This window comes from Cricetulus griseus, chromosome 7, assembly GCF_003668045.3.
Source record: "Cricetulus griseus strain 17A/GY chromosome 7, alternate assembly CriGri-PICRH-1.0, whole genome shotgun sequence".
Lineage (NCBI taxonomy): Eukaryota > Metazoa > Chordata > Mammalia > Rodentia > Cricetidae > Cricetulus > Cricetulus griseus.
The window spans coordinates 115,068,392-115,087,955 of NC_048600.1; the positions used below are offsets into that span (position 1 = coordinate 115,068,392).

Consider the following 19,564-nt stretch of genomic DNA (forward strand, 5'->3'; position numbering starts at 1 on the left):
GAACACCACCAGAAGCCACAGCCTGATCCAAACCCCTGTTTGCCTGCAGAACAGCTTCAGTTCAGGGGACAAGGCTGAACCTGGCTCGTGGTTAAGGCTTCTTTCCCCTACAAGCTCCCCCTGCCCCTGAGATGCCAAGAGGTGAAAGAACAAGGTATCATTTGGGGCTTTCTCCCAGAGCACAAGTTACAAGGAAGCTGAATGTGCCTTGCTGACAGTACCTCCTAGGCCTATGCCTGAACACCACTGAAGAATGCTCACATGGGCAGCCATGTGCTCAGGGGCTTCACTACTTCTAGAGAAACTGGCAGCAACAATAACCATCATTACCACCACAAAAATCCACACAAGAGCATTGGTGATAATCAGACTCAGACAGCGGCAACACTGCCAAGTTTAGATTGCCTGTAGTTACTATTTCCTGCTGCCACTGCGGGCTGCACACCTTGGAAAGGAGCTAAAGGACTACAGAAGGAGATGGCTGATGGGTTGGAAGGCATAGGCAGGGGCAGGGGCTGGGGCTGAAGGGCCAGGGCATCGTCACACCACCCCTGCTCAGCCTCCCTGGGACACTCCCTTTTAGCACTAAGATGACTTAAACAGAGCTTGCACTGATACGGTCTCCACAAGATCCCAGGTACTACAAGGAGGTCCAAGGTTCCTTTCAAATAGCCAACCTTCTTAGGTGGTGAAAGCAAAGTCTCAAAGGAACACAACAGCTGTAAAGTTGGCACCAGCCGGCTCAAAAGCCTTTAAAACCAATTGGTTGGATAACCTTCTAAGGGAGAAGGCCCAAGAGATGGAAGAGGGACTTACTAATGAAATCTGTTTCCATGACTGTCACCACTTCCTACTCTCAGAATGCAGTGGTCTGGCCTCTGGTCAGGGCCAGCCCCACCCCAGGAGCTTGTCCTGCCATCCTGGAGACCCGAGCCTTCTCCTGAGCTGGCAGTCCCTCCACCTTCCCACCTCATCCAAAGCCAGCTGGGCAGCCAATTCCAAAGGGGAACTGGGTGAGGCTCCCCAGATCCCCTTCCTCCTGCTCCCCGAGAACAGCACCTGCTCCTGAAGAAACAGTAACTGTGCCAATACGTGTCTGTCTGCCACTGTCCTTGAAGAGTGACTGGATTCTGTTTCTTTCTCATTAGAGATCAAACATCCTTGTACATTTGGAACATGAAAGATAGTTAAAATATTTATATATATAATATATATACTTTTATTATTCACCCGTCAACTCCATAATATGCGAATCACGAGCTAGGTTCAGCAGTTACATTCCCTTGATCACGGCTGCATGAGGGTGTTATTCATTGAAAACAGGGAGACCAGAAACATGGCCAAAGGTGACATCACGCAGCCTACACCATTGCAATGTAATTGTCAAGTTCGCTGGCGGTTTGGTAAAGCCGGTTCAGTTCTGTTCTATTTGCCAGAGATCTCACATTTGTGAAAGTTGGACCAACAAGTGGTGGGATTCCGTTTCCTGGTTTAAATTCTCAGTGGCTTTATCCAGAATCTCACAGGCAACTGGTTACTGTAACACCAACCCAACCTAGGAGAGCCAACGGGGAAAGGTCACGTTGAGTTGACAATGTCCAGGACTTTCCTGCCTCCCCAGTCCTGTGGTTCAGGCCCACTGAGCTCAGAGGAAAAGGTCTGCCGTGGGAGCAGATGCTGTGCACAGGCTTCGCTCCCAGCCTTTGCTGGGCGTATACTTCTATCAGGTCCTAAAAGGAAGGCAGTGGCGGCACCCTGAAGAACCCTGCGCCAAAGCACCCAGCTCATGGGCAGTGTGCTGTTATCACTGGCTGCCCATGCCTGGCTGCCCCGAGGAGGTGGAGGATGAAGGGGCAAGAGAGGGCCACACTGAGAAGAGAATGGCAGTCCAGGACAGCAAAGGCAGACCCCAAGTGGCTAACCATGGGTAGCTCAGCTTATGAGTTCCTCAAAGGTCTGTGACTCCAGCTCCTTGGAAACAGGAGGTGGGAGAATCTTACGTTTAAAGCCTTAGTGGGCTAGAGTGAGTTTAAGGCCAGTCTGAGCAACTTAGTGAGATCCTGTATCCAAAAAAGAACAGAGTACGGTGGCACACTTTCAATCCCAGCATTTGGGAGGCAGAGGCAAGTGGATCTCTTTGACCTGTGAGTCCAAGGCCATCTTGGACTATATGGCAAGTTCTAGGCTACATAGTGAGACCCTGTCTCAAATTAAATTAAATACATACATTTTTTTTAAAAACTTCAAGGCACACAGTTAGTTACTTAGCATATATGAAGCTGTAGGTTCAAGCTCCAGGACTAGTAACAATAAAACCGACAGCATAGAAAGCCCTGCACTGACAGATGGGAAGAGAAGCTCCTCGCCTGTCCATCCTCACCTGCTGGTCTGGCCATCAGATGGAACCGACTTTTCAAGGCCTAAGCACAGACCTCGGAGGCCTAGGCTGGTGCAGCACTTCTGTGCTGTTTTAGCTGGAGCCATTGGCTCCCTGACTCGCAGCTCAGTGGCTGGCTGTGACACACATACCTTCTCGGCCCCCATGCTAGGGCACTTCCAATTGTACAGGTAATACTGCAGGTTGCCGTCCCCTATGCCGAATTTGAGCTTCTCCAGGAATGTTTTATTCTCCATGAGATCCAGTGCATTGAATACATCGAACCCTTTCTGCAGGGGAGCAGAAGAAACGACAACAGTTGAGAACAGGAGGCTGCTTCCCCCTGCTGTCCTACAGGCAGCCAGCCACAGGGTGGACGTTGTAGAAGGAGTAAGCAGCTTTCAGAGGCTCCAGCTACATCCTGGTTAGCAAACTCCAGTTTGCACTGAGGTCTCCAGATGTACTTCCCAAGATGGTCCTCAGGCCACTCACAGTCCACCCTCTCCTCAGTGTCCTCTGAGGGGATCAAAACTGGACCCTGCTCCTCCCCGAAAAGTCAGCTCCTATTAACTTCTTAACCTCTATGGCCACTCAACTCTGGGTTCCCAGTGTGCACTGACTGACTGTGTGACACACTTTATAGGCTGCTTGAGGCTCTGACAAGGACACTTCTAAAATCTCACCAAATTGATCTGTCCTCATAGAGAAGAACAGGCCTGCCCACAGAGGCTGGCCAGGGTGCAAGTAGGCATAGGAAGCGCAAGACTAACTGACGACAGAGCTACGCCTTCCAGTCAGCCACTCCAATCTTCACCAGGGCAGAGCGCAGGCTCCCCACTCATGCTGGAGAGCCACAAGAACCCTAACCCTGAGGCTGGCTGCCCAGTCAGGCTCCCCACTCAAGGAGTTCAATGACACCCCACCCTCTTCTAGACTGGAGTTTGTGGCTGAAAACTGCTGGGACTTTGCCTAAGAGCAGGAAACTAAGGAAGCTCAATGCCTCTGGGCAGCAAACTCCTGAGCTGTACTCATTACTACTAAAAAGCCCTGTCCTCGAGTCTCCCAAGACCGTTTGTCTGATCAACTACTCACCATTTTGGCTAGAACAAGGGCATCGCTCATAAGGTCTAGAAGAGGGGTCTGGGTGTGAACGTTGTAGAAGGAGTAAGCAGCTTTCAGACTCTTGTGGGTTGGATGGTTCATGATGGTGGAGGGAAGTGTATAAAAGCTCAGGAAATCAGTCACCTCACCGTTGGCATTCTGAAGGGAAGATTAAATAGACAAGCACTGTCACATACGCAGACACCATGTTACTCTCACACCGTTTTCAGGTAGCTGAATGGGTGGACACTGGAACAGGATGTGCCACAAGAGGAAGCACACCAGCTAAGGGCTCTTGAGGACAACCAGGCTGGACTGTGGGCCGAGCAACCCTGCTGGGCATGGCCAGGGATGTCTTCACATGGCTCGCATCCTCAGACTTCAGCTTTGGTGTCTGGACCACACTAGCTCAAGCAGAGAGGCAGAGGCTTGCCTGATTAAGCAGCGTGGTGCTCTCTATTCTTCATTGAGCAGAGGTGGGGAATCAATGGTATCCTTTCAACAAATGCACACTGTGACCCCGAACAGACTTCAGAAAGCCTAACATGGTAATACCAGCTCTCTGGGAATCTAGCTGTTTCTCTGGGAATGAATGGCCAACTCACCTCTACCACAAAAGTGTCAATGATGTTCTCTTGGGGGTAGAACCAGTGCTCTACCTCTTCCTGGCTCATGACTGGCGTGAGGAGAAACTGCTTCAAGTACCTGGTGAGCAGCTGGTGTACTACTGGAATGTCCTTTTTTTCCATTGCTCGGAGCCCAGCTGTCTTGGGAGTCTGGAAGGAGGACAGAGAAGATGGTGTCAGATGTGCCTGTCACCCTGGACCTGACCACACAGGTCATCCTCAGCATCACCTCTAGCCCTTGAGGTATCCAGACTCAGACTCAGCTTGCCTCTGGGGATCTGGCTGGCCCTTCCCTCCTGGACAGAGCTAATGTTGAGGCAGAGACTGTGGCATCCATTTATATCCACGTGTTCTAGTCTATCCTTCAGAAATATAGGCTTCCCTAACTTCCCTCTCCACAAAGCATATGAACTGCTTGCTACCCTAGGGCCAAGTGAATTCAGTGGAAGGAAACCATGTGATCCTAAGGAACAAATACTAGGGCTAGCAGACTATCCCTGGAGGCTCAGTGCACACAAGGAGTGCTGGTCCATACAGAAAACACCAGACTCACAAATGACATATGCCAGTCACTGCCGGCCACAACAAGGACAGGGACCACTTTTAAAACTTCAACGTGAGCCTGGAGGTGGTGGTGCACGCCTTTGATCCCAGCACTCAGGAGGCAGAAGCAGGCAGCTCTCTGTGAGTTTGAGACCAGCCTGGTCTATAAGAGCTAGTTCCAGGACAGCCTCCAAAACCACAGAGAAACACTTTCTCAATCCCCCCCTCCTCCAAAAAAAACAACAACAAAAAAAAACAAAAACAAAAACAAAAAACCTTCAGTGCGGAGCTAGGGAGATGGCTGAGTGGGTAAAAGTGATTGCTGTGTAAGTGTAAGGACTTGAATGTGTACGAATCCCCAGAAGCCATGTAAAAGCTGGATGTAACAGTGTCAGCATCTGTACCCCTAGTCCTTCTACACGGAGAAAACAGGAAGTAACATGTACAGTAACTTGGGCCAGCTAGCCTGATGCAGACAGAGGAAACCAGGAAAGAGATTCCACCCACAAGGCAGAGGCAGAGACTGGAGACACAAATGCATGTGTGTAAAACTTCAGTCTGGACCTCACCCTTCAAACTTCCTTGATAATCTTGATCTCTCTAGGAAATGCTTACTGACTTTATTCATCATGGCAATCCCCACAGTGACCTCTCAAACCCCCAAAATAAATCCATACTGGGTTTCTCACTCAAATACAGGGAGATCCATACATTCTTTTGGATCCAAGAGCACCTGAATATGGCTTTATACCTGCCTATAACGCGGGGGGGGGGGGGGGGGATAGGATGTCATAGGGGAAAAGACATCTCCCACAGCCCCTAATTTTCCAACCTTCCTTCCTTTTTTTTTTTTTTTTTGGTCTTTTTTTGGAGACAGGGTCTCATGTAGCCCAGGTTGACAACAAACTTGCTATGCCAAAGCTGGCCTTGAACTCATCTTCCTGGTCCTGAGTGCTGGGATCACAAGCACAAGACAGCACATTCAGTTTTCCAATCCCATTTTAGCAATATGTAACTACAATGTCACACTTGCTCAAGACAGGACAATGAACCTAACCCAGTATTAGACCCATGCCAAGGTAAGTAATCCCATGTGCAGATCAATCTCTTCAATCTAGCAGACCTTTGAGCAGCAAGCACTTTGTATGATTGACAGCTACCTAGGGGACATGGGTTCAAGTACAACCATCCATATGACAGCTGGCAACCATCTGATAGCTACTTGGATGTGCTCTGAGGCCAGTGGAGGGAATTAAGAGTACACAGCTCAGGATCCGGAAAGTGGGCAGACTGAGACCTAGAATTGAAGACCTGGTCACTCCAGATTATTCAGTCCCTCAGTGTCATTCTGGGTGTGGGGGAGGGATTAGAAATCTGGTTTCTTGACGGGCGTTGGTGGCGCAAGCCTTTAATCCCAGTACTCGGGAGGAAGAGGTAGGTGGATTTCTGTGAGTTCAAGGCCAGCCTGGTCTACAAGAGCGAGCGCCAGGATAGGCTCCAAAGGCACAGTGAAACCCTGTCTCTAAAAAACCAAAAAAAAAAAAAAAAAAAAAAAAAAAAGAAAAGAAAAAAAAGTCTGGTCTACAGAGTGAATTCCAGAATAGCCAGGGCTACACAGAGAAACCCTGTTCAAACAAACAAACAAACAAACAAACAAACAAACATACATACATACATACATACATCTGGCTTCTCTCACAAGCTCCATCAGCACACCCCCTGCTGTCTTGGCAGAAGGGAGTAGACACTGAAGAGTTTACCACACTGGTCTCTAGAGTGTGGGAAACACAGATGAGATCAAGGTCCAGTAAGGCAATCCATTTTCTATCTATGCTTCTTCACCTAGGCTAACATCAGAGAGCAGTAGTGTTCTCTGAGCAGGCAGCAGGAGAATCCTGGTAGACAGTAAGACATAGAACCTGGCGACTAGGCGCTGGTGAATGGAAACCTCCCGCACATCCCTGTCCCTGCCCGCCACCCCAGAGCACCACTGGCCTCTGGCAGTCGGTAGAGCTTCATGGTGCGCTGCATGGTCATATTTCTGCTCAGGTGAGAGAACTTCACTTCAATCAGCTTCCGAGGGTTTAGAGACCGATGCCAGTACCTGTAGGGACACAAATGTCCTTACCTCAGGAGGCTCTGGCCAGTCGTACTCATTAAGAGGAGAAGAGCAGGGCACCAGATGGCCAGCAGGTGTCATGAGCGACTCATCAAGCCCCTTCTGGAGGTACGGGCTCAGCCTCCTCCAGTGGGTCAGAGCTGCCATGGGCCCTCCGACACTTTTTCCTCCCTATTTTTCTATTTCAAAAGCCATTCTTTTGTTAGAGTAGCTGTCTGGGGAGCACAATCGGGTCCTGGAACCAGGTCAGTGGCAGATTGACAAGGGTGCCCAGAAGACGGGCAGACACGCTTACCCGCCTCTCTTTCCTCTTCTGTATTCACCTCGAGTTATTATTTTTGCAGTTCTCTAGGCAGAGATTATTCAATCGTTTCAAACACCTTTCCAAGGTGAAGGCTGTCCTTAGATCACACAGGATCAGACAAGTTCTCTTTGATCCACAAAATATTCATTAATGAAGCTAAGCCAAATACTTAAAACTAAAAGGCATTTTCTATAAAAACCCAAATTTGGCCTCATACTTTAAACAAAACCCTCATCTGTAACTGGTGGTAATCCGATTTGAGAATCTCTTTGCAACTGGTCTGAATCACACCTCCTTCACATTCCCAAAATGTTCTCCACCTGGCTGCGGCCAGCTATCCAGCCATCCACACCCCACTGAGCAGGCACAGAGCAGGGCAATGCTATGTCTTAGTGACATTACTCCTCAGCTATAGCCAGCACTCCCAAGACCCACAGGAAGACATTTTTACCTGCAGGTGCCAACAGGCTTTGGCAATACCACGCCAGCAGTGTAAACAGCTTGGAAAATGCCCTCCAGGTGAACCCTCCGGGTTATCTCTCGGATCAAAACTGGAGCCACCCTCTTGGAGCGCAGCTTCTTGTGGACACACAGGAAGTTAATCTCCACCATCTTCTTCTCTCTTGAGAGGGAGGCAAAATGCTGACGGCTAAGGTTTTTCCCACACAACAGGAATGGAATCTCTTCAAATTAGGCAGTGCTACACCTGAAGGTGTGCATTTTGCTGTCATTGTCACTACTGGGGATCCCACCCACTACCAGTTTCTACTTGGCAAGCTTGCCTCACATTCTCTACTCAAAAGGCAAGTGGGAAGCCTGTGAATACTTTATCTGCAGGCACCACTAGCACCACCCTGGGGAGTCCCTGTGAGTAGGCTGAGGAGTACCACCTGCAGCAGACGATGAAGCAGCATTAAGAAACCCCAGAGTAAATCAAGGCTAGTATGGATCTGAGACAAGCTTGATCTTGAACTCGATAAGTAACTCAGGCCAGCCCTGAGCCATCGACCCTCCTTCTTCTACCTCCCAAGATGTAGCTTATATTATAGGTGTGAACCACTACTGACAGATAATCTAAGATTTTGATACCCACAAGAATCTACAGCCTGTGGATCCAGAAGACTGCAGCAGATGACTGTGAGACCATCTGAATCGGTGCCACACTAGCTCCTGCCCATTTCTGAAGCTGCTCAATTGTATAACCATGTGACTGGGGCAGGAATGCAGAAGTGGATGGCCTCAGCAAAGTCACAGACAAAGCAACCAGCTACAATTCAGGGACAGTCTCACCATGCAGCCTTGGCTGGCCTGAAACTTGCTATGTAGATCATCAGGCTGGCCTTGAACTCAGAGATCCACCCGCCTCTGCCACCCAAGTGCTGTGATTAAAGGGCCATGATAAATGTCAAAGCACGTGGTTCCCATGCTGAGTTTTACTCCCAGCATACAGATGCCTCCATCTTCCTTTCACAGGTAAACACACAGCTTTCTTCTTCCCTTTCCTCCCAGACCAGCAAGATGGTGGTGACAAGTGCTGATGCTTACGTGTCATAGATGTGGATGTTTGCTGGGATGGCACTGATGAACCCAACCAGTTTCCGACTTGAGACCACTCGAACCCCGCAGTGCCACTGTGGGAGCCAGCCAGGTGGCCGGAGAGCCCTGGAACAAAGATGAGGACAGGAGCTGTGGTACCACTTACAGCAGGCTGGAGAGCTGCTTAGGCTCCAGAGCCATGCTGGGTCCTGAGCTGGCATTACCACTTGCCTGGGCGTTAACAACCACGTTCTCTTTAGGACGAAGGCGTCCTAGACTCCGACAGAATCAAGTCACAGGCATTTCTCGAAAGCATCTTTGTCCCGGTCATGCTGGAGATTGTTCCCAGGCTTGCACATATATTCCAACAAGTTCTCTGGCACTAAGCCACACAGCCCAGTCTTATTTGTTGTTGTTTTTTGAAACAGGCTCTCTATGCACCCTAGGCTGTCTTCAAACTTGTGACCATCCTGGTTCTGCCATAAGTACACCCCTTTGCTAGGGTCTGTGTTTTTGTTTTTCGAAACAGGGTCTTACTATGTAGCTTCAACTGCCCTGAAACCCTCTATGTACAACAGACTGGCTTTGAATGCAGAGATTTGCCTGTCTTTATCTCCTAAGTGCTGGTTTTACAGGCATGTGCCAACATGGCTAGTGTTTATGTTCATCTCACAGCTTGAACTAGAGGACTGTCATTTGGAGGCCAGTGGTCTTTTGGTTAGGGACTAACTTGGAAACCCTGGGGTTTGCCATCTGCCCCTTGGAGCATCTCTTCTCTTTCTGCTTCCCCTATCCATTGGGGTGAACCCATGCCACTTCAGCCTCATGCCTCTATCTTCTTAGATGCTAAATGTAGCCCAGGGTAGTAGATGGCTCATGCAGGGTAGGCCATTTTCTATAACTGAGCATGCTCATTAACTGGATAGTAAAGAACTTTTCTTTCAAATCTTAGTAGGTCTCATCTGCCCTTCTCCCCTTGAAAAGGTCACCATATGGTAGATGATCTTTGTTTCTGGGCACCAACTCTGCATGTCTCCCTCAGCCCATCTATTTTAAGGAAGGTTTCAGCTCTAAGCACCACTTAAAGCAAGTCTCCAGATGCACGAACTCAAGCACAAAGCAGTTTGCCACTCAAAGGCTGGCTCTTGGGAAGGAGGAGAACTCCATGTTCCTTTGTGGTTCTGCTATCTGCTTTGCCCTTAAAACTGGAAGAGCTCTTGGAGCCGGAGAGCAGGCCTTTACCAGACATTAAGCCCTTGGGATCCTTTGATTTCCTAGCCTCCAGATCCATGAGAAGTAAATTTTCACTGTTTACAAGTTAAATAAAATTATATTAAAGACACCCTTACAACTTACCACAAAAGAAACTCTGGGGAATAATCAAATCGGAACATGTTGTCATCGTCTTCCACGTAGTTCTCATTCAGGAGGGTGTACAGTTCTTTTAGCTGCAGAGAAATGAGTAGCTCACTGAAGTGCTCTGCCCAGTGGAAGCCAACTCCAATGCCCTGTGGCTCTGAGCTTCACAGAAGGACAACGCTAATTGCCAGAACTACCTCAAATCTCTCAAACCTGTGTCATCCCAGGCATGGCAAGGATTCTTTTAGAACAAGTACCCATGGGTGTGATAAGAAACAGAAGCACTAGGGGCAGAGCCACAGACTTCAGTACACAGTGGTGTCTAGAATATTGTCTCTCCACCAGAGGAAGCTTCCCAAATTCTGTAAACATGATTTTGGGGGCTTGTCAAACTATTTACTCCCAGGACATCACTGCCATACAAATAAATAAATAAATAAATAAATAAAAGTTTGGTTTTTATCATCTAGCCCAAAAGACTTTTGTCCTTTTTCTGCCTTTAAGCTGTCTCCCTCAGCTGGCCCAAGTAAGTAAAAACACTTATTGTGCAAGTCTGTCTGAGTTCAATCCCTAGGCTCACATAAAAGTAGGAGGGGAACAACTTTATACAGTTGTCCTCTGACCTCCACAGGTACTGTGGCACACGCACTGTCTATCCTTCCCCATCTCCCATCCTCCAGCCCTCACCCCTGCTCTCCCCAAACAGATCTGTTCCTAAACCAGGTATGGTGGAGAGTAAGCCAAGAGGAACCCTAGAGCCCTGAGTTGAGGGCAGAGGGCTCTTACACAGAAAGAAATTCCTAGGTCTCTGGTGTCAAAACAAGCGGATAACAGTGTGTTGGTGCAGACTTACAATCTCATCACTCAGGGGCCTGAAGCAGGAGGCCTGACTCAAAGTCAAGGCCAGCTAGGGTTATGTAATAAGACTGTCTCAAAGGTAAAAAAGAAAGTGGCTGGGGGAGTACTTCAGTTGGTAGACTATTTGTCTACTAGTCCAGTGTGCAGTTTTGTTCTTTTGTTTCACTTACAAGAAGAGTAGATGAAAACAAAAACCACAAGAGTCAACAAACCCATGTGGAGTTTATTAATGGGACAAGGAAGAAGAAAAGGGGGAAGGGGGAGGGAGAGAAAGAAAGAAGAGAAGGGAGAGAAAGGGGAGAAAGGAGAGAGGGGGCGGGGCGAAGGGAGAGGGAAAGAACATGTGGAGCTGCCCGCTTAAAAGGAGAAGCTTGCACATGTGTACTGAGTCCTTACGCAGCCCCGTGACATAGCCATGACATGGCCACACACACAGGGCCCTTTGAGCTGCCTAAGTGTCTGCTTGAATGCCAATTTGTGTGTCCCACCCATTGTCGGGGGTGAGGTCAGCATAATGCCGGGTTCCAACACACAGAGCTCTGGGTTCGGTCCCTAGCACCACATAATCAGGTGTTGGTGACACATACCTGCGATACCAACAGATATCTACCTAAAAAAAAAAACCCAAAACAAATGCTGGGCACAGTGTTACATGACTGTAATCCCAGCACTTGGAAGGGAGATGGAGCTCCATGAGTTCAAGGCTACCTTGGTCATCTAGCAAGTTCCAGGCCTGCTAGGGCCATATAGTTAGACTCTATCTCAAAAACAAAACAAGAACCAAGCATATAGATGCACACGTGCACAGGCACATTCACGGCTATGCACCCCACGCCCCCATATCAAGAATAAAAATAAGGAACTGGAGAGATGTCAGTGTTTAAGAGGATTTGCCGCTCTTCCAGAGGAACCAAGCTCATGCCTCAATACCCAGATCAGGCAGCTCACAACCATCTGTAACTGTAGCTTCAGGAGTTACACCGCTTCTGACCTCTGTGGGTCCCCCAAACTCACATGCACTGTGCTGGCTGATTTTTGTCAACTTAACACAATCTGGAAGAGGGTGTATTAATTGAGAAAATGCCTCCACAAGAGTAGCCTGCTTTGGCCAGGCTGTGGTGGTGCACACCTTTAATCCCAGCACTTGGGAGGCAGAGAGGCAGGTGGATCTCTGTGAGTTCAAGGCCAACATGGTCTACAGAATGAGTTCCACACTAGACAGGGCTACATAATAGAGACCCTGTCTCAAAAATCAAAGCAAAACAAAAATAAAACAAATCCAATGACAAAGGAATAAAAGGGGAAAAAAAAAAAAAAAGACTCTACAATGGGGAACTTGAGAAGACAGCTTTCAGCCTTACAAGTATGAGATACTAACTACTAGTGTGTAGAGTCTGGGCACACCCAGAAAGTACCAGATGGGGTCTGTTCAGCCCTCTGTGGCTCAGCTCCTAAGAGTCCCACCTGCAAATCAGGCCTACTCACCACACCACGGTCTCCCAGGTCCAAGGCATCCCAAGTGAAGCCCTGGGGTAGGGTATAGGGCTCCTGGCGAATGTTGTCCTTGTCAGGTTCCACTGGCCCATGGGTATTTACCACTTCACCTAGAAAAGCACAGCCAGGAGTCAACAGGTGGCTCCACCAGGGGGAAGGGAGAGCTTGTTTAAAACATTCACTGGAGGCAGCGAGGCAGGCGGATCTCTGTGAGTTCAAGGCCAACATGGTCTACAGGCTGGGGATGAGGTTCAGCAGCTAGAGTGGTCATCTTGCTTGTGTACTGAGTACTATAGGCTCAGTACTATATATCCTGGGCACAGTGGTGCACGACTACAGCCAGCACTTAGCAGCGGCAGAAGGATCAGAACTCTGAGGTCATCTACCACTACACAGTGAGTTTAAGGCCAGTCTGAGCTACATGAGACCCTACCTGAGGAAAAACACATTATCAGAGCTAATTTCCCCTGGCCCTAGGAACCCCATAGCTGAAGAACATTCCATGCTTGGCAACTGAAAACTCTCTCTCCAGTTACCTTTGGTCCCTGGTTGAGGGCCAATGCACAACAAAACCTCAGAAGAATATCTGGGATCCAAGGTGGCTCATTTTTGGAAATCCTTGTACATCTCCCTTGGGCTCCTGAGTGACAAACATTCATCATAGCTAACCTGGCTTCCTGCCTCCTGGCTGGTGCAGTGTCGTTATGTTCTAGCCTACACACCCTTCCCTAACCTGAGGAGATCTGTAAGGAGCTGCAACAAGGCTGCCTTTGTGTCAAGAACAACAGAATACTGGGCTCACTCCTCAGTCAGATGACGGCTTCTAGCAGCCAGGCTCTCTTGGCCTTCCAGCTTCAGCTTCCAGCCCTGTGGGCCAGCTAACTGCCTGCCTCTGCCAGCTCAGGGCCTCTGTGCTTTGAGCACTACAAATGCCTTGGGGCTGACTCACAGGTCTGCAGATGCTGCCGGGAAGTCTCCCTCTGGCACCACCCCCCCTCCTCTGTGGGAGAGCTTGGGAGGCTGAGATGAAGGGGAGAAACTAAAACTAGATGAGACTAGAGAGGAAAGCCAGGCAGTCAAGCAGTTAAGGTTTTGTTTGTTTAAGACAGGAGAGTGCTAAGTAGCCCAGGCTGGCCTTGTGCTCACAGCACTCCTCCTGTCTTAGCCTCCTAATGTGGGATTACAGGTATGTACCAGTATGTACAAGCTCGTTCCTATTGTCCTCAGTCACTTACTTCCTAGTTAGAGGTGCCATGCCGCCCATGTCTGCTGTGCAGAGCCGAGAGCCGTAAACAGCAGAGGACAGACTATGAGCTGCAGAGGGACAGCTAAAGTCAAGGGGAAGAAAAAAAAAAAAAAAACCAAAACAAAACAAAAACCCTGTTCCCCTCAACAAGGAAAGAATGACATGATTGGAAGAGGGACTGAAGGCTCATGGAGAAGGCTCATGGAGGGCACCTAACAACTGTTCCAGACCAAAGCTTCTGAAACGAAGTCCTAACCCAGGCCTGCATATGTGAAAGTGGGGCTGTCAAGAAAGTTCTGGTAACAGTAAATGGTTTTGGACACACATATCAAAAATGAATTGAAAATTAAGCATGGCAGTGTTATGTAGCCTTGGCTCTGAACACACATGGGCAAGCTGCACTGTGCGTGCTAACATGCTATGAAACATCAATGAACTCTGTCTTAGAAACCTTGGCTCAGATCAAGACTATTGAACGGAGGCTGGAAGACGGTGAGGTGACTAACAGCACTGCTGCTCTTCCAGAAGACTCTAGCGCAGTTCCCAGCACCCATTTCAGGTGGCTCATGATGGACCTGAAAGGCCAGTTCTAGCAGGTGTGGACATCGCATCCTCTTCTAGCCTCTGAGGGCAAACACATACCCAACACACACAGGCATAGGCACCTAAAATTTTAAGCTTATTTATTTCATTTTATTCATTTGTTTTTGTGTGTGTATGAGTGTTTTGCCTGTTTGTATGTATATGCATCATACGTGTGCTTGGTGTCCATGGAGGTCAGAAGAAGGGGTCAAGTGCCCTGGAACTTGAGTTATGGATGGTTGGAAGCCATCACACAGGTGCTGGAAACTGAACCTGAGTCCTCTGCAAGAACAAGTGTTCGTAACCATGAGCTATCTATTCAACAAATTCTGTTTACAGTAAAGGGATATGTCCATGTGCAGCAGGATTTAGCTCTTTATGTGAAAATAAAAAGGCATATCTGGCCAGGCAGTGGTGGCTCACACCTTTAATCCCAGCACTCTGGAGGCAGAGGCAGGTGGATCTCTGTGAGTTCAAGGCCAGCCTGGTCTACAAAGTGAATTCCAGGACAGCCAAAGCAATACAGAGAAACCCTGTCTTGAAAAATGACAAAAAAACAACAAAAACATTTCATTAATATGCAAATGTCTTTTTGAGACATGATCGTATGTAGTTTTCAGTCTGACCTCATGTTCACTGCATATTGGAAGCTATCTTTGAACTCTTGATTTGTTTTAATTTTCAATAATATTTTTATTAGACAATTTCATACAATATGTCTAAACATATTCACCTCCAAACTTCTCCTATTATCACTTTCGCAACCCTTCTCACCTAACTAACTTGAGATTTTATTTTTCTTTCTCCATTGAGTCCAGATTTTGTTGCCCAGCTAGAGGTGGGAGTGGGGCCCACAGTGGTGTGTAGTTAACCTGTCAAGGGTCATATCATTAAAGAAAACCCACTCTGCCTCTCCCAGTGGCTATCAAATGCTAACAGCTCCTCAGCTGGTGGTGGGGCTTCGTGTCCACCTTCCCTGCACAATGCTGAGGTTTTGTCTGAAGAGCTCGTGCAGGCCTTGTGCTTGCTGTCACGACCTCTGTGCCCTGTAGCGCCTGACGAACACTTTCCTTGAGGCTACTACACCTCTCACAATTGTTCTCCCTCCTCCTCTGGGAGAGGAGTGACAGGAGTGAGGGTCCACTTAGTGCTGAGCACCCTGCAGTCCCTTACTTGCCGCACACTGACCAGGTCTCGACTGTGTAAATTACCTCTTACTACAAAGAGAGGCTTCTCTAATGAGGGTATTTTTATTAAAGATACATTTTTTTAAATGATTTATTTATTTATTATGTGTACAGTGTTCTGCCTACATATATGCCTGCAGGCCAGAAGAGGGCACCAGATCTCATTACGGATGCCTGTGAGTTAATATATGGGTGCTGGGAATTGAACTCAGGACCTCTGGAAGAGCAGCCAGCGCTCTTAACCACTGAGCCATCTCTCTAGCCCAAAGATACATATTTTTTTATGTGTATGACACACGTGTGTATACCCTAAGAGGTCCTAAGAGGGCAGTGGATACCCTGGAGCTGCAATTCAGGACGTTATGATTTGTCTCAATGTAGACAATCATCTATAATGACTAAGCCATCTCGCCAGTGTTTTGGGGCTGGAGAGAGGGCTCAAAAATTCAGAGCACATGCTGCAGAGGACAAAATTCATCCCCAGGCAGCCCTGTATTGGATGGCTCACAACTGCCTGTTGTTCTGTGTTTATATTCACAGACAGACACACAGGTCATTTCAAAAAATGATAAATCTTTTTAAAAACATAAAAAGAAAACACACCAGGAGCTGTGCAGTAGTGGTGTATTCCTTTAATCCCAACATTCGGGAGGCAGGGGCACGTGATTCTCTGTGAGTTCAAGGCCAGCCTGGGTTCTAAGAGTTCCAGGACAACTAGGACTACTCAGAGAAACACACCCCCCCCCTCAAAAAAGGAAAACAAACAACACACACTTTACTTCCTCAGCTACATACACATGAAACAAGAATTGGGTCCCAAGAGTCCCAGAAACAAAACCAAAACCTCCACCAGAAGCTCCAAGGGCAGTGACCAAGGTCAGCTGTGATGATTCAGGTCTAGCAGACATCTCTAACTCCAGCAGGTGCAATTACCTCTGGAATACATATGGGGTTTCCGTCTGTCTAATCCCTTTACAAGTTTATTACATCATTTTACAGTTAAGTGTTATTTTAAGACAGGGCCTCACTATGTAGCTCTGGATGGACTGAAACTACCCTTGTAGATCAGGCTGGCCTCAAACACAGAGATCCACTTGTTTCTGCCTCCAGGTGCTACAAGAAATAAAGGTGTATGCCACCACTGGCTTCACTGTGGCTTTTTAAGTGTACCTGATGAAAAATATAGTATTCTTGGAGTTGAGTCCTGACTATTACTTGAACTTAGTAAGCTTGAATTAGCTGAAAGCGGAGGATTCTGGGGACTCTTCCCATTCCAGAGTTCACATTCGTCCACACAAACACAACAGTCTTTCACTAATCTAAGTGGGATGATAGACCCATGGACAGACATCCCCACTCATCATGTGCTAAGACATTGTTCTCTGTAGACTTAAGATGATGATGGTCGCTTGTTCTGAGTGTGACACTGTGACATGACAAGGACTCTGAACAATAGCCTTTTATATGCTCCTTTTACAGACAATCCTCTAGAAACAATCACCACAGATCTCTAGGACCTTGTGGTTCTCCATTAGAGAACACCCACAGAAGCGCAGCCAAGGCACATTCCTTGCTCTCACCTGCAAAAGGAAATACATACCCAGTTTGGGGACTGGCTGTGTATCCCAGAACTGGTAGCTTCGCTTGCTGGCCTCCTCCATGGTTTTGGCAGGTCCCTGACCCACTGAGAACAGCTCAATGGCCTTCTGTATTTCCTGGATCCTCTCTGCTGGCAAAGAGTTCATCTGGACAAGACAGTTGGAGAAAGAAAAGACCCATTGTGTTAGCAAGACTTATGAGTCACTAAGAGTTCAAGAGTTGGCACACCTTTAATCTCAGCACTGGGAAGCTGAGGCAGGCAAATCTCTATGAGTCAGCTTGGTTTACACAGAGAGCTCCTGGCCAACCAGTGAGACCCTGTCCCAAACAAACAGACAGACAAACAAACAAACAAAAAGAGTTAGCTTGGTATAGGAGTACACATCTGCCATCCTAGCTCTCAAGAGGAAGAGTCAAGTTTGAGGCTAATCTTGGCTACATGAGATCCTGTATCAAAACAGCAAGAGTTCAGGGCGATAGCATGAGGGCCTGGGTTTCATGTCTAGCACCAAGACAGAAAAAGTTGACGACAGTAGTATATGCATAACCCCACTGCTGGGGAGGTGAAGCTGTGAGGATCCCTGGAGGCCTGCTGCCCAACTAATCTAGCCAAATCATGGAGCTCCAGATTCAAGGAGGAACCCCTCTCAAAAATATGGTGGCAAGTGATTAAGAAAACTGATACTGACTGCCCACATAACATGTGCAGCATGTAAGAACAAGTATACACAAGCACACAACCAAGAGTTCAGAAGTAAAGGGTACAGTCAAAAATGGTATGTGGTTCCTTAGTTCTAATTAGAGGTTATTTACATATTATATAAGAAATGGAGAAAAGAGTAGCTGAGAATTAGCTAATGGGTGCTACCTATGGGATTTTGCTGTTTATTTTTTGGTCTTTTGGCGTTTTTGTTGGTTTTTTGTTTTGAGACAGGGTCTCACTGTATAGCCTTGGCTGTCCTAGAAATCCCCCAGTAGACCAGGCTGACCTCAAACTTCAGATGATCCTCTTGCCTCTGCTAAAATTACCAGAGTACACATCACACTTGGATTTGCCTATAGTTTTCCCCATCTCCATCTCATGACGTTCATGCCAAAAGTAAATAGAACCAAGTGCAAAATTTCAAGCAATGCAGAATATAAAAAACACAAAGAAAAAATACCTGTAGCTGGGTGTAGTTGCTATATAAGTTTGTAATTCGAGAGGCCTAGATATGGTCTGGATATGAGGATCAGAAATTTGAGGACAGCAATGGGCAACATAAGACAATGTCTTGAAAAGAAAGGGGGGGGGGCTGGAGAAGTGCTTCAATAGCTAAGGACACTAGTGGCTCTTCCAGAGGATCCGGGTTTGATTTCCAGCACCCACGTGGCAGCTTACAATTATCTATGACTCCACCCACATGGCAGCTCACACTGTCTATGACTCCAGTTCCAGGGGGTCCAACGCTCTCTTCTGGTCTCCATAGACAATGCACACATGTGATGCATAGATATATATGCAGGCAAAGTACCTACACATAAAATAATCAGTCCCACTCCCTTAATTATAATCCTTATTATGAATAGTTTAAACCTAAAAATGTGAGAAATATATAGAACCCTAGACTTCTTTAGATGCAAGTTCTAAAACCATAGACATCTTTTTCAAAAAGCAAAATTGGGGGGCTGGAGAGATGGCTCAGAGGTTAAAAACACTGACTGTTCTTCCAGAGGTCCTGATTTCAATTCCCAGCAACCACATGGTGGCTCACAACCATCTATAGCAGGATCGGATGCCCTCTTCTGGTGTAAAGCTGTACATGCATATAGAGCACTCATAGGTACATAAAATAAATAGATCTAAAAACAAAAAAAAAACACTTGTTCAAAAAATATTTTTGCAGTCGGGAAGTAGTGGCACATGACTTTAATCCCAGCACTAGAGAAACAGAGGCAGGCAGATCTGAGTCGGAAGACAGCTTTGTCTATAGAGTAAGTTCCAGGACAACCAGGGCTATACAGAGAAACCCTATCTCAAAATAAGTAAATAAACAAACAAACAAACAAATAAATAAATCAAAACAAATATGTTGAATGTGTGCACATATGCAGGTGCTATAGTGTGTGGAGGTCAGAGAATAACTTTCAGGAGTCTGTTCTCTCCTTCCACTATAATGGTCCAAGGGACCAAACTGGTCACCAGGCCAGGCTGCAAGACTTAAGACCTAGAAGACCAAGAACACTGCTCTAAGAAGCAGGGGCTGTCACCTGGTACATACAGGCAATGTGTGCCTGTAATTCTGTGGGTGCTGCACTGGAATTGGATCTAACCCACAGGGTCTTCTAAGGCACCAAGAAGAGTTTCATCACCAAAGTCTAGGGCACAGAGGGCAGACAGCACTGGAATGTCTTATCTTTAAATAATACCAGTGGAGATGATCAGTTTAAGTTGTTCCTACACATTTCCCTCAAAACTCATTAGTCATGCAGGGCGTTGGTAGCGTATGCCTTTAATCCAAGAACTCGGGAGGCAGAGGCAGGAGGATCTCTGTGAGTTTGAGACCAGCCTGGTCTACAAGAGCTAGTTCCAGGACAGCCTCCAAAGCCACAGAGAAACCCTGCCTCGAAAAACCAAAAAAAAAATAAAAAAC

At 47.3% G+C, this 19,564-nt stretch overlaps 1 protein-coding gene across 1 annotated transcript in view; it reads right to left on the reverse strand.

Annotated features, from left to right (window-relative positions):
• Positions 1-1,182: 1,182 nt before the first annotated feature.
• The window catches only part of Nmt1 (N-myristoyltransferase 1), a 29,295-nt gene continuing 10,913 nt past the window's right edge, over positions 1,183-19,564 (reverse strand). Inside the window, exons 3-12 of the mRNA XM_027428017.2 lie at positions 16,933-17,077; positions 12,309-12,427; positions 9,963-10,054; positions 8,616-8,732; positions 7,522-7,692; positions 6,643-6,751; positions 4,084-4,254; positions 3,470-3,637; positions 2,530-2,667; positions 1,183-1,555 (exon numbers count right to left, since the gene is read on the reverse strand). Of these exons, the coding sequence (XP_027283818.1) occupies positions 1,535-1,555; positions 2,530-2,667; positions 3,470-3,637; positions 4,084-4,254; positions 6,643-6,751; positions 7,522-7,692; positions 8,616-8,732; positions 9,963-10,054; positions 12,309-12,427; positions 16,933-17,077 (1,251 nt within the window). The 3' untranslated portion in view covers positions 1,183-1,534. The remainder of the gene's footprint in view (positions 1,556-2,529; positions 2,668-3,469; positions 3,638-4,083; positions 4,255-6,642; positions 6,752-7,521; positions 7,693-8,615; positions 8,733-9,962; positions 10,055-12,308; positions 12,428-16,932; positions 17,078-19,564) is intronic.